At 40.3% G+C, this 11,817-nt stretch overlaps 2 protein-coding genes and 1 long non-coding RNA gene across 5 annotated transcripts; 2 read left to right on the forward strand and 1 right to left on the reverse strand.

Annotated features, from left to right (window-relative positions):
* Positions 1–83: 83 nt before the first annotated feature.
* LOC104806785 (probable leucine-rich repeat receptor-like protein kinase At5g63930) lies at positions 84–3,924 on the forward strand. Of its 2 annotated transcripts, XM_010531855.1 has the most exons (3): positions 84–1,925; positions 2,028–2,936; positions 3,028–3,924. In XM_010531855.1, exons 1-3 carry the CDS (start codon positions 380–382, stop codon positions 3,333–3,335), a joined length of 2,763 nt encoding a protein of 920 aa, XP_010530157.1. In that variant the 5' UTR covers positions 84–379; the 3' UTR covers positions 3,336–3,924. The 2 variants fall into 2 exon arrangements, with proteins under 2 accessions (XP_010530157.1, XP_010530155.1); XM_010531853.1 differs by having other exon boundaries at positions 85–2,936.
* On the reverse strand, positions 3,695–8,134 carry LOC104806784. The gene is made up of 7 exons (XM_019201757.1): positions 7,651–8,134; positions 6,207–6,857; positions 5,762–6,117; positions 4,965–5,176; positions 4,469–4,725; positions 4,199–4,377; positions 3,695–4,075 (listed from the first exon to the last, which is right to left on the reverse strand). Exons 1-7 carry the CDS (start codon positions 7,931–7,933, stop codon positions 3,992–3,994), a joined length of 2,022 nt encoding a protein of 673 aa, XP_019057302.1. The 5' UTR covers positions 7,934–8,134; the 3' UTR covers positions 3,695–3,991.
* Positions 8,135–8,896: 762 nt separating this feature from the next.
* On the forward strand, positions 8,897–10,169 carry LOC104806786. Of its 2 annotated transcripts, XR_770662.1 has the most exons (3): positions 8,897–9,110; positions 9,320–9,514; positions 9,606–10,169. It is a non-coding gene; the product is annotated as an uncharacterized LOC104806786 (long non-coding RNA). The 2 variants fall into 2 exon arrangements; XR_770661.1 differs by having other exon boundaries at positions 8,897–9,514.
* Positions 10,170–11,817: the final 1,648 nt, after the last annotated feature.

Raw genomic sequence — 11,817 nt, forward strand, 5'->3', positions numbered from 1 at the left:
GAATAATTAATTGGGCCTATGTCATACCTAATGGGCCTATTTTAGGCCCAATGGAAAATCCGGTAAATTACAAGACGACGACAATGGGAACCGCGTGGGGGCAAGAATTTTCCCCGACCGTCATTTTCAGTGTCCCTCATTTCATCTCTCACTCGGAATAGTAAGTATGTGTATATACATATATATATATACACGAGTCTTTGGTCACCGGTCAACTCCCCCACCCCCTCCAACACGCCACACTACTATTACCACCTTTTCTTCATTGTCTTCAATCCATCAAAACAATATTTTTCTCAGCAAATTTTCCCACAATCCAAACACCCCCTTTCCCACATTAGCTATCATCTTTTTCTCTTAAAGGAACACGCAGTCAACTATGATTCATGGTCCTTCCAAAATGGGCAAGTTCAGGTTCTGTCTCTTCTACTTCCTCTTCTTCATGTCTTGCAACGTCTGTTATTCAAAGTTATCTCCAAACCAGACAAGCACTATGATGGAAATCTCCTCCATTCTCAACATCTCCGCTTGGAGTGAGCAAAACCCATGTTCATGGAACGGTGTTCTCTGCAGCCAACCCGACAACTTCTCTGTCATTCGACTGTCTTTTTCTGGGTTCGATCTCTCAAACTCTGGTTTCTTGCCACTTGTTTGCAAAATCCAAACTTTGAAGGCTCTTGATGTCTCCGACAACAGACTGAGCTCAATCCCTGACGGGTTTGTTTCCAACTGCCAAAAACTTGAGGGGTTGAAGCTTTTGAACTTCAGCTCCAACAACTTTTCTTCTTTCCCAAGTTTTCGCGGGTTCTCAGCCTTGGAGGTTCTGGATTTTTCTCGCAACGTACTGAGAGGAAGCATTGGAGATTATGGATTTGATGGGTTGGTTCAGTTGAAGACTCTGAGCCTCAGCTTCAACTCTTTAACTGGTTCTGTTCCGACCAGTTTGGCCAAAAGTATGGAGAAGCTCCATGTTTCAGATAATCTGTTGGATGGTTCTCTTCCTGAAGGAATCGCAGCTTACCCAGAACTAACCCTAATCGATCTTAGCGACAATCATCTCATAGGCCCAATTCCCATTTCGATCGGTAACCTCTCCAAGTTGGAAACTTTTGTTCTTTCCAACAATCATCTAAGTGGGCAGATCCCAAATTCAGTTTCAAGCATCCAAACGCTCCGCCGGTTTGCAGCAAACCGGAATCTTTTCACCGGTCCGATCCCCTCCGGGATTACAAAACACCTGAGTAACTTAGATCTCAGCTTCAACTATCTAAACGGATCAATACCAGATGATCTTCTGTCACAGTCTAATCTTGTCTCTGTGGATTTGTCCTTCAACCAGCTGAATGGTTCAGTACCACAACACATTTCGCCGAACCTGGTTAGGTTGAGACTCGGAAGCAACAAGCTAACCGGGATTCTGCCTCCGGCTGCATTTGAGTCACTGGAAGATCTAACATACCTCGAACTGGACAACAACACCTTAACTGGACACATACCTCGTGAACTAGCTTTGTGTCAGAGCTTGACACTCCTGAACTTGGCGGCAAACCAGTTCACTGGTTCCTTGCCTTCTGATTTAGGAAACCTCAGCAAGCTTCAAGGAATGGAAATGCAGCAAAATAAGCTTACCGGAAGAATCCCGGACGAAATCACATTGTTAGGTAACCTCTTGATTCTTAACATCAGCTGGAATTCACTGAGTGGCTCAATACCGACCTCTGTTTCGCTATTGGAGAAGTTATCCAACATGGACTTGCAAGGCAATGATCTAAACGGTAGCATACCCGACAACATTGGAAATCTGAGCTCTCTTATAGAACTCCAACTCGGGCAAAACCAGCTAAGCGGGGAGATTCCGATAATGCCATCAAGTTTGCAAATTTCCTTAAATCTCAGCCATAACAGGTTTAAAGGGCATATTCCCGGTACGTTGTCTCAACTCACCCGCTTGGAAATTCTTGATCTATCGGATAACCAATTCTCGGGTGAGATTCCGACTTTTCTATCCGGGTTAAACTCTCTTACAGAGCTCATACTCTCCAACAATCAGCTCACAGGAGATATTCCAACTTTCAACCCTAAAGTTCTACTCGAAACCAATGGGAACCCTGGCCTCAGTATCGAAAACACTACTCAAGATTCTCAGAAAAGGTCAGTAATAGAGAAGAGGAAACTGGCAGTGGTTCCCATCTTTACCTCACTTGCAGCCGCAGTTCTTGCAGCGGGAATCATAACTGTCATTGCCTTGAAACTCTCAAGACGCTTCAACGGAATTAACGATGTGCAGCTAGATCAGAGGGAAATAGGATCAGCTCTACCTCAGGTCTTCCATGGAAAGCTTCTCACTACCAATGTACGGCACCGGTCAATCATAGACTTCACCAAAGCCATGGAAGCGGTTTCTAATCCAGAAAATGCTCTGTCGAAGACAAGGTTCTGGAGTTATTACAGAGTGGCCATGCCCTCGGGTTTGAGTTACTTCATCAAAAAGCTCAACACAAGTGACAGGCTGATCCAGCTGGTCAGCCGTGATAAACTGGAGCAAGAGCTCGAGATCTTGGGGAAGCTGAGCAATTCAAACGTCATGGTCCCGCTGGCTTATGTGCTCTCAAATGAAGAGTGCTTGCTCTTCTACGAAATTCCCGAAAAGGGTACCCTCTACGACGTTCTCCACAACCATTCTGGAGAAGGTCTCGATTGGCCAAGCAGGTACAGCATAGCAGTGGGCATAGCTCAAGGGATCTCCTACTTGCATGGATCCTCCTCCCATGACCGTGATCCAATCCTTCACCTCGATCTCTCGAGCAGAAAGATAATGCTGAGGTCGTTAACCGAACCGCTGGTAGGGGACATTGAGCTGTACAAGGTGATAGATCCTTCCAAAAGCACCACCAGCCTCTCTGCAGTTGCCGGAACCATAGGATACATTCCACCAGGTGAGAGAGAACACATCAAAGAAAAGCCTTTTTGGTCAGAAACATCATCATCTGTCTCACATCCTTTCACGTTTTTTGGTATCTCCTTCAGAGTACGCTTACACAATGAGGGTGACAATGGCTGGTAATGTCTACAACTTTGGGGTGATTCTCCTGGAGCTGCTAACTGGGAAGCCAGCCATGAGCCAAGGAAGCGAACTGGCTAAGTGGGTGCAGAGCCGGTCGAGCCAGCAGGACCAGTGTGATCAGATTCTGGATCCTAGAGTGAGCAGATCATCACCGGTCACCACAAGCCATATGCTCCGCGTCCTTGGGGTTGCTCTCCACTGCATTAACATATCTCCTGGCGCAAGGCCAAAGATGAAGACTGTCCTACGAATGCTCATAAACTCCAAGTAAATGGGACATCACATCACTTGTTATTTCAGAAAAAAAAAAAAAGCAATATTTTGGGAATTTTCATTTGATATGGATATTTCATCTTGCATCCATGTCATATTCATCCCCATTTTTTTGCGTTGCTGTGATTTCTCGTAATAAGAGCAAGGGGGAGAAAGAGTGAGGGAGATAGTTTATTTTGGAGCTGAAGCAATGAAGGCCAAAGCCATTTTTGTTACCCTTTTGATGACTCTTTTATCTCACCATGTTGTTTTCTTTCTGTACTGTATAGTTTTGTTCTTCAGGTATGTAATTGTCGTTTCACTCTTTGAGAGGCTCTTCGGCTTTTCAAATGTATAGCGTTTGCGTTTGCGTAAAAATAATCAATCTGATAATCTTTTTTCTGAGTTTATGGTGAATGATACAGACAAAAAAAAAAGCCAGGAGGGCATATAGAAGAAATGAATGGAATAAAAATGGTGAATCGAGAGCTTATACGAAGGCTTTATTAATGGTTCAGATTCGGAATATGTTTCGTATACCTCATGGTCGGGGCTGCAGCCGTGGTTCGATCCCGTGGCCCTTTCAGTTCGCTACTGCGCCAGAGAATGGTAAAGGTCTGCCACTGTAATGTACAGAAGGGACATATAAGGTCGGTACAACGTACAAGAAGTCGTTTATTGCGTCGTTGCTAGTAGTAGATTTCGCTTCTCCTCTGATCTGTGACGGTACAACTTTGCGATTTTCCTCCTCTCGCAGTCCTGAAATTCAAGTAAGATGTGAACTTTATACAATAGTTATATCGGTCCACAAATCCGTAAAAACCAGGTTTCTAAAAGGAGTCTATACGTTTTATATTAACCCTTTTCAAACGGTAATCTTACCTTGAACATGTGAAGATAAAAAGGTTTGTCGGGATTAACCCTCCGAAGTTTCTGGTAGGAGTAAGCAAAGCTCAGCTGGTCTCGGGGAGTGAAGCGCTCAACTTCATTGAACCAAAGGCAGGAGAAGAGGTTCGACATCGGAGTATGAGCCCGTACTATGAACGAACCTTCTGGAACATCTGGGAACAGCGTAAACCAGAAGATCGGAATACGGAAAAGTGAGGCAAATGGGTTATGTCAACGGTTATCAGGAAAAGAATCTATTCTTACTGCTAGGAAGAAGCTTGTTGGGATCCAAGGCGTTGAATCTGGTAAGACCATCGGATTTGTAAAACTCAAACTGCTGATCGATGACAGTGTGGTTGTACTTGTTCAGCTTCTTGTTCTGGACAACCTCTTCCCACACGCAATGGCGGTCGTAGTGATTGGAGATTCCGTACTCATGACCTTTTCGCCAGAGGAAGTACTCCAGAATGAGTAGAGGGTCCAACTGGAGACGCAACTTGCTGTCTAACCAAATTGAGTACCTGAGATCACACAGGGGAAGTAAATCAGTTTCTGTATGTTTTAGGACAGATTTGGTCTGAACAGCATCGGGTTTCGCCCATCAATACTAACGGTCATTAATATATTAAAACATATCATATACAAATAGTGCCTTTTCACTGTAAATTGAATTTGAACTCAACCCTGAAACCAGTTAAACGTTTTGCTATTCATTCTGCCTGACGGTTGGGTGGAATTTGTACCCATTAATGAAAGTTACCTTGCAGATGGGAAAAGTCGGTGCGGCAACAGCTTTGGTATTTTTCCTACTCTCCGCATATCTGTGTAAGGAAGATTCTTGACGACAACTAACTTCCACAAACCAATGAAACCTGCTCTATCTGGGGCTTGGCCTTCTGAAGATAGTGTTTGAAATGTAATGTCATCCACGAACATTACGAAGCAAACATTTTTTCTTGACAGACGGCTTACCTAAATGCAATGATAAAAGTGGCTTAGCACAATGGTGTAAGTTCTTTTTTTTTTTTTTTGGTTAAGATGGTGTAAATTCTATATACAAAAACAGAACGAGAACTCCAAACAAAAGCGGACATCCACCCTTGGGGATTTGTCATGATCCCATGGAAACAGAAAGGTATTAGTTAACTTTCTACTCCACTAATGATGAACAAACCCAGGAGCTGGTACGCCTGTTACGGGCCCAGACTGGTCGAGCACAGCGCAATCAGCTATATCGATGTTTAAAGTGACAACTATACTATACCTATATTATCTTATGACGGTTTGCAGTCAAATACATTTACCAATCGCTAATCTGGTTATTCTAGGTTGGCCAATACCTGTGGGGTATCCTAAGACATTCATGTTTCTGCCGGCGAAATATCTATCTATATGACACAACATCCTACTCCTGAGATACATAACTTATTGGACTACTAGACTAATACATGCTTCTAGAAAATAATAATGGTCCTAAAACCCAAATCCTAGATATGGAAAAAAGAAAGCAAAAAACAACATAAACATCCATCAACTACAAAATGCATTATATCATACCATTTTACTGGCAGGAGCTCTCAAGCGATCAGAATTCCCGAAGATGCAGGAAATAACAGCAATATGGCATCTGCTGATATAGTTAGCATCATCTTCTGACAGGTCAAATCCAGTACTCGGTGATCCTTTGGGTCCTTTGACAAAACCACAATGGATTTTCTTGTCTTGAACCAAGAAGGACTCTTTCCGCTCCTCTAAACTCTGATGACCTGCAAATCTAGGCTCCCACTGTTCATCTCCACCAGGTTTCTCCTCCGTCTCTATGTACTGTAAAGAGAACCTAGCAAATTTTCGAGTTTCCAAAGGCTCTACTATCGGTTGACTAGAATCTAACAGCTTCATCTCACAAGATGCACCTGAAGGATTATAACATAAAGACGAGGTTCAACAGTAGCTACCCAAATTTCTCAAGCAACTAATTACAAAAGGCTACCTGAAAACTTACGCCTAGATCTTCTTCTTTTTTCAGATCGTGATGTTTTTACAGACTTGCTATTTGTACTAATAAGAGAAGACTCCAGATCTGACCCTCCTGAAGCAGCTTCTTCATCATCCTTCTCAGTTTTCTGATGCTTGATCTTGGAATGAAGAAACTTGGGCTGTTTCTCTTTCTGAGATTCTTCATTCTCATCCTCATCATGCCCAGTATCAACATATTCATCCGCTAGAACATCATGAGAATCAATCACATCATCGTCTTCAGGGTCAGCATCAAATGAATCATGATGCCCGCCATTTTCTTTTAAGGATTGGCCTCCCTTCTCAAGAGAAGCCTGATACTCGGCTTCATACTTCTTTAGCTCATTACGTCCGATTTCATTGTAAAACCCCACCCCTCTCCAATCCCGAGCATTGTCACGCGATACATCTTTTTTCACTTCAGATACTGACCTGTCCTCGTCAATGGATTTGTTCTCGGAAGCTAATCTCTTATCCACAACATCCTCATTGTAATCATCATCTCGTCTCCTGTCGTCCTTATCCCAATATCTCGAGTCTCGTCCATGTGCCACCGAACCATGACCAAATCTAAGTATCGTTGAAGGGTCCGTTCTCGTAACGTTCATAAGAAAATCACCATCGTAAGTATCAAATCCTGCGAAAAATGCAGACGAAAGTTTTAGCTCATTCCTGCGATCTAAGCAGAAGGAACGCAAGCAGATCCATCCCTCTCATCAGTTTCCTCAGAATTTCTATAAGCAAGAACTTAACACAGATAATCAGAAGCGATCTAAGACAACTGTCTGATTTGAGAATATTCCACACCAAATCAACCGAACATAAGGAATCTAACTTAGCTTAATCTAACACTTCCCTCGAAACGGTGCTAAAAAAGACCAACTGACCTTTATCATCGTTGCCATTGTTGCTGTAACCGGATATGCAATAGTACACTAATACAGTGACAACGAGCACAATACATAGAACAAACAGGACAGAGCCCACGCCGAGGCGGCGACTTCTTTCCGGCCGAGCGGATCGCCGCCACCGGCCGGCCTTCCCGCCTCCGCCGCCGCCGGCCGAGCGAATCCCGATCGCGACGTGATCCGACGAAGCGCCGCATGACCAAATCTAAGTATCGTTGAAGGGTCCGTTCTCGTAACGTTCATAAGAAAATCACCATCGTAAGTATCAAATCCTGCGAAAAATGCAGACGAAAGTTTTAGCTCATTCCTGCGATCTAAGCAGAAGGAACGCAAGCAGATCCATCCCTCTCATCAGTTTCCTCAGAATTTCTATAAGCAAGAACTTAACACAGATAATCAGAAGCGATCTAAGACAACTGTCTGATTTGAGAATATTCCACACCAAATCAACCGAACATAAGGAATCTAACTTAGCTTAATCTAACACTTCCCTCGAAACGGTGCTAAAAAAGACCAACTGACCTTTATCATCGTTGCCATTGTTGCTGTAACCGGATATGCAATAGTACACTAATACAGTGACAACGAGCACAATACATAGAACAAACAGGACAGAGCCCACGCCGAGGCGGCGACTTCTTTCCGGCCGAGCGGATCGCCGCCACCGGCCAGCCTTCCCGCCTCCGCCGCCGGCCGAGCGAATCCCGATTGCGACGTGATCCGACGGCGCGCCGCCGTTGGAGTAGTGGTGGTAACCGCCGCGACCGCCGTACCTCTCCGTTCCCGATTGCCTGTGTTGAGTCATGTTCGCATTGTAGATGCACCTCCCTCTCTCCTCTCCACCTCTCTCTCCCCTACGTCAACGTCACCAGCCCCTAGAGAGAGAAGATCTCTGCGTATACACACATCATACGCACATATATACCAGAGGGGGACGAAGGAGAGATTTGAAGTATGGAAGAAGCAAAAACTTGTTAATTTGGCTGTAAGAGCATACTCTGACCAATTAGATCGATTTTTCACCATTAATACAATCTGATTAGGTGAGAGAGAATAAGGCGCGTGATCCATCACGCGCTTCCGACGAGACAACGCGTGCTTTTGGATCGATCTGGGAAGAAGCTCGGCATTTACGAAAATGCCCTTTGAACCCGACCCGGTATGAATTTCGGATCCTGTTTCCGGTTATTTCGGGTATAAACAACCGCATGTCCTGTCATTTGAGATTAGCAAGTACATTTCTTTGTTTGCTTAAACCGTGATGATTAACAAAAGATTGCTCTTAAATTTTTATTTAATGGCAAACAGCCATATTTTGTGATGTGATGTAGAAATAGAATAGGGATATTGTTATAATCCACTAATCATTGGACTTCTGTAGATGGGAAACTATTAATGGAATCATATGAATACACGTGATTACGGAAATAATAAAAAGCATACGCTATAATCATACAATGGCCTTTGGCTCACGGAAACTATACAACTGTTATTTGTAATATAAATATCCGGTGTCTACCTTTTATATAAGTTCGGACAACGGCATGCATTAACTGTAACCTGCCAGTTATGTTATTTTTTTTTTTTATGAATTATTTCAACATCGATAATTTATTTATCTGTACTATACAGAGAAATTGTAGATGGCGTGAACAAAAACATCTGAAAATACATTTTAAAAAAATAGTTAAAACATTTTTGGAAACGTGGAAAATCGAAACATTTTTTTAATTTAGTATATAATTTAAATGTCACAGTATCTATGCTTGGTTCCTTTTTTTCTCGTACACGGACTTGGGTTCGAGTTGGTAGACCCAATATAGACTCGCCTCCGTGACAGCTTGTCTGACTCAGTGAGTCGAGTTCATCGGCTGCCGAGTCAGAGAATTCCCCTAACTACGCATCTTAACAGGAGGATGGAATCGCTTGATTGATTATATCATGGGGGTTTTCGATCCTTATCGGAATCGAATCTCTGCTTCGTATGCAATTCTATTTCTTTTTTCTGGAGTTAGATTCTGGGATTTGATTCATTCGTAGCTTTAGGGTTACGCAGTATCTGGGAGTTTCGTTACAAGGGATTCATCATGTGTTGATTTCAGAAAAACCCTTTTTTTAAATCATGAATGAATGGCCCTATAATGAGTCTGGTGGTAATCTACTGCTCATATGGCTGATGCCCATCTTACAGAAACTCTTAATTCTTGATCTGGGAGCTTCAGTCTTTGGCCTTGGATTGGAAATAAGCTTGCTTCATCTCCACCCTTGCCACATTGCTTAGTGGTCGGTTGCTTTTCTTCTTGGTGCGCAGCCATGCTTGGAATCCCATTAGCTTCTCCTTTTGTCGGCGGCATTGGAGTCCACCGCACGATTTCGCGATTCTGATGTATGTATCATACCATTTTAGCAAATAACATCTGATACTCACCGATTCTTTTTACTGGTCCTTTACATCTTGATTCATGGCTGTTGAATAGGTGCCTTGACTTGGAAACAAAAGTATTGGCTGTACCGTTTCCGGGTGATGTTTCTGAAAATTAGTGTCGAAAACATCGTTCTTGCAGTACCCATTAATGTTGTTAACCCACAGTGTGACCATTAGGAGTAAACCGGTGAATGAAGATCCAAAGACATAGGGAAAATGATGCAGAGAAGCCCCGATCTTGTGGAGCCAGGAAAGAGACTTCCAAAGGTGGAGGCTTTAATATATCAAAAACTGGATTTCCTGAGAGATCTTGGCCTCTCGAACTATATGATCTGCAAAAGTTGATGAAGAAATTCCCAGAAGCAAGAGATGAAACCCAACCTTGCAAATCTTGGACAAGGAGTGGTGAAACCTTCTGCCTCGGGAAGCGGATTGCGAAGGGAGATTGTGTATGGCTCAATGCACTTCCATTTCTTTGGTTCTTCAAGCAGAGCTGTTAGATATATCAGTCGACACTGCTTCATGAACCTATTTGAATGAGTTTTGTTATAAAACATCGTTCTGTGTATATGATTACGGAAATGAAATTTATTCAACCGATCAAGAGATTAAAAGATATACAAATTATTTTTAATTTTATATGGTAATATATGGTGCTGTGACCACTTCGACTATTGTTATTTTAATATAAAATATTATAAAAAAATCTTTATTTGAAAAATAACATATAAATATAAATATCTAGACTTTTATAAAAATCTCACATAAATATCTAAACTATAAAACTCTCATACAAATACTCAAAAATTTAAAAATCCTATACAAATATCTAGATTTTTGAAAATTTTTTCAAATAAATACAAATTTCAGATATTTTTTTTTAAAAATAATATGATGTTATTAACGTATTTTAGATTTATTTGGGAATTTTTAAAAAATCTAGATATTTATGTAGAATTTTAGAAAAGTTCAGGTATTTATATAGAAATTTTATAGTTTGGATATTTATTTGGAATTTTTGTAAAAAATTAAGTATTTATATACGATTTTTCTTATATATATTAAAATTATATAATTATCACAATAGTTACATTGGTTATACATATGGTCATCATATATTGATTATACTATTCACATAATACTAGATTAAAAAAAATGATATTAAGTATATTTAATAGAGTACAGATAGTTTTGATATTATCCTCTTATCTGAAATCTCATATATAATATAAATTTATTTCTATTTTATTAATATAATACGTAAAAAATATAAAAATACAGAGAAAAGCAAATATTTTTATCTCTGAGATTTTCTTCTATTTGATCGTAATATATTGAATACTTTCATATATTTATTTAGTATTTTTCTATAGATTTTGTACATCATATTGAAATCAATTTCTTTGGACAAAACATTCCAAAAAAAATCCCTTTTAAGCAATTTTCCAAAGGAGAAGTTGTCCTTTTTCATGGAAAGAAAATGACATAATATTCATTCACAAAATTACAAATCAATAACTAAAAAACAGAAAATTACAAATCCTATATTTTGTTTGTTTTCTCCAATCATGATCGATTTCTAGCTGGCTAATTAGATACGAACAAGAGAAACATGCATATTTGCTTCTATGGCTAGTTTCTGTACTGCCACGTCATCATAAACACGTAGACAAGCGCGTTATCCGACAGACACCGTGGAGTTCACGTGATTATCGCAAGCATGTCATGTGATTCGGTTCCATACATTACCTATGAACATTTTCTTTGCATTTTTTATGTAACTGTAATTATCCACAAAAGCATAAACAATATATAGTTTCCATTATAACAATTTTTTTTTTGCAACTTTTCTGTTGATTCATCTAGTTGCAAATTTACGATCAACTTGATTGTGTAAAAACATTTTCCATGTGTAATATGTAAGTTATAGGGGCAAATAAGTTATTCCAAATAATCATTTAAATATTTTGGGCCATCGAAATATTTAACTAATTACTTTGTTTGGAGTTTAGTTTGTGATTTCACGTTAAATTCCACTACCAGAAAATATATTGATTTTAGAATCTAAGACGAGAGAAATATATATAACGTAGATACAAAATGAATTTAAAAATAAAAATATTAAAATATAATTGGATTGGTGAGAGATCGGTCTAAAACTGGATGTTACACTCAATGGTGAATGTACACTAATCTTATAAGTTAAATATATATATATATATATATATATATATATATATATATTATACACACAAACGGGTCGT

The sequence above is a fragment of the Tarenaya hassleriana genome, unplaced genomic scaffold, assembly GCF_000463585.1.
Source record: "Tarenaya hassleriana unplaced genomic scaffold, ASM46358v1 Cleome12, whole genome shotgun sequence".
Classification (NCBI taxonomy): domain Eukaryota; kingdom Viridiplantae; phylum Streptophyta; class Magnoliopsida; order Brassicales; family Cleomaceae; genus Tarenaya; species Tarenaya hassleriana.

Bases quoted from the DNA above. Each gene is read 5' to 3' on its own strand.
- LOC104806785 (XM_010531853.1), top strand. From the start codon at position 380: ATGATTCATGGTCCTTCCAAAATGGGCAAGTTCAGGTTCTGTCTCTTC. The intron at 2,937-3,027 runs GTGAGAGAGAAC...TATCTCCTTCAG, and splicing joins CATAGGATACATTCCACCAG to AGTACGCTTACACAATGAGG.
- LOC104806784 (XM_019201757.1), bottom strand. From the start codon at position 7,933: ATGACTCAACACAGGCAATCGGGAACGGAGAGGTACGGCGGTCGCGGC. The intron at 6,858-7,650 runs GTCAGTTGGTCT...CATTTTTCGCAG, and splicing joins CAATGGCAACGATGATAAAG to GATTTGATACTTACGATGGT. The intron at 4,726-4,964 runs GTAACTTTCATT...GTGTGATCTCAG, and splicing joins CGACTTTTCCCATCTGCAAG to GTACTCAATTTGGTTAGACA.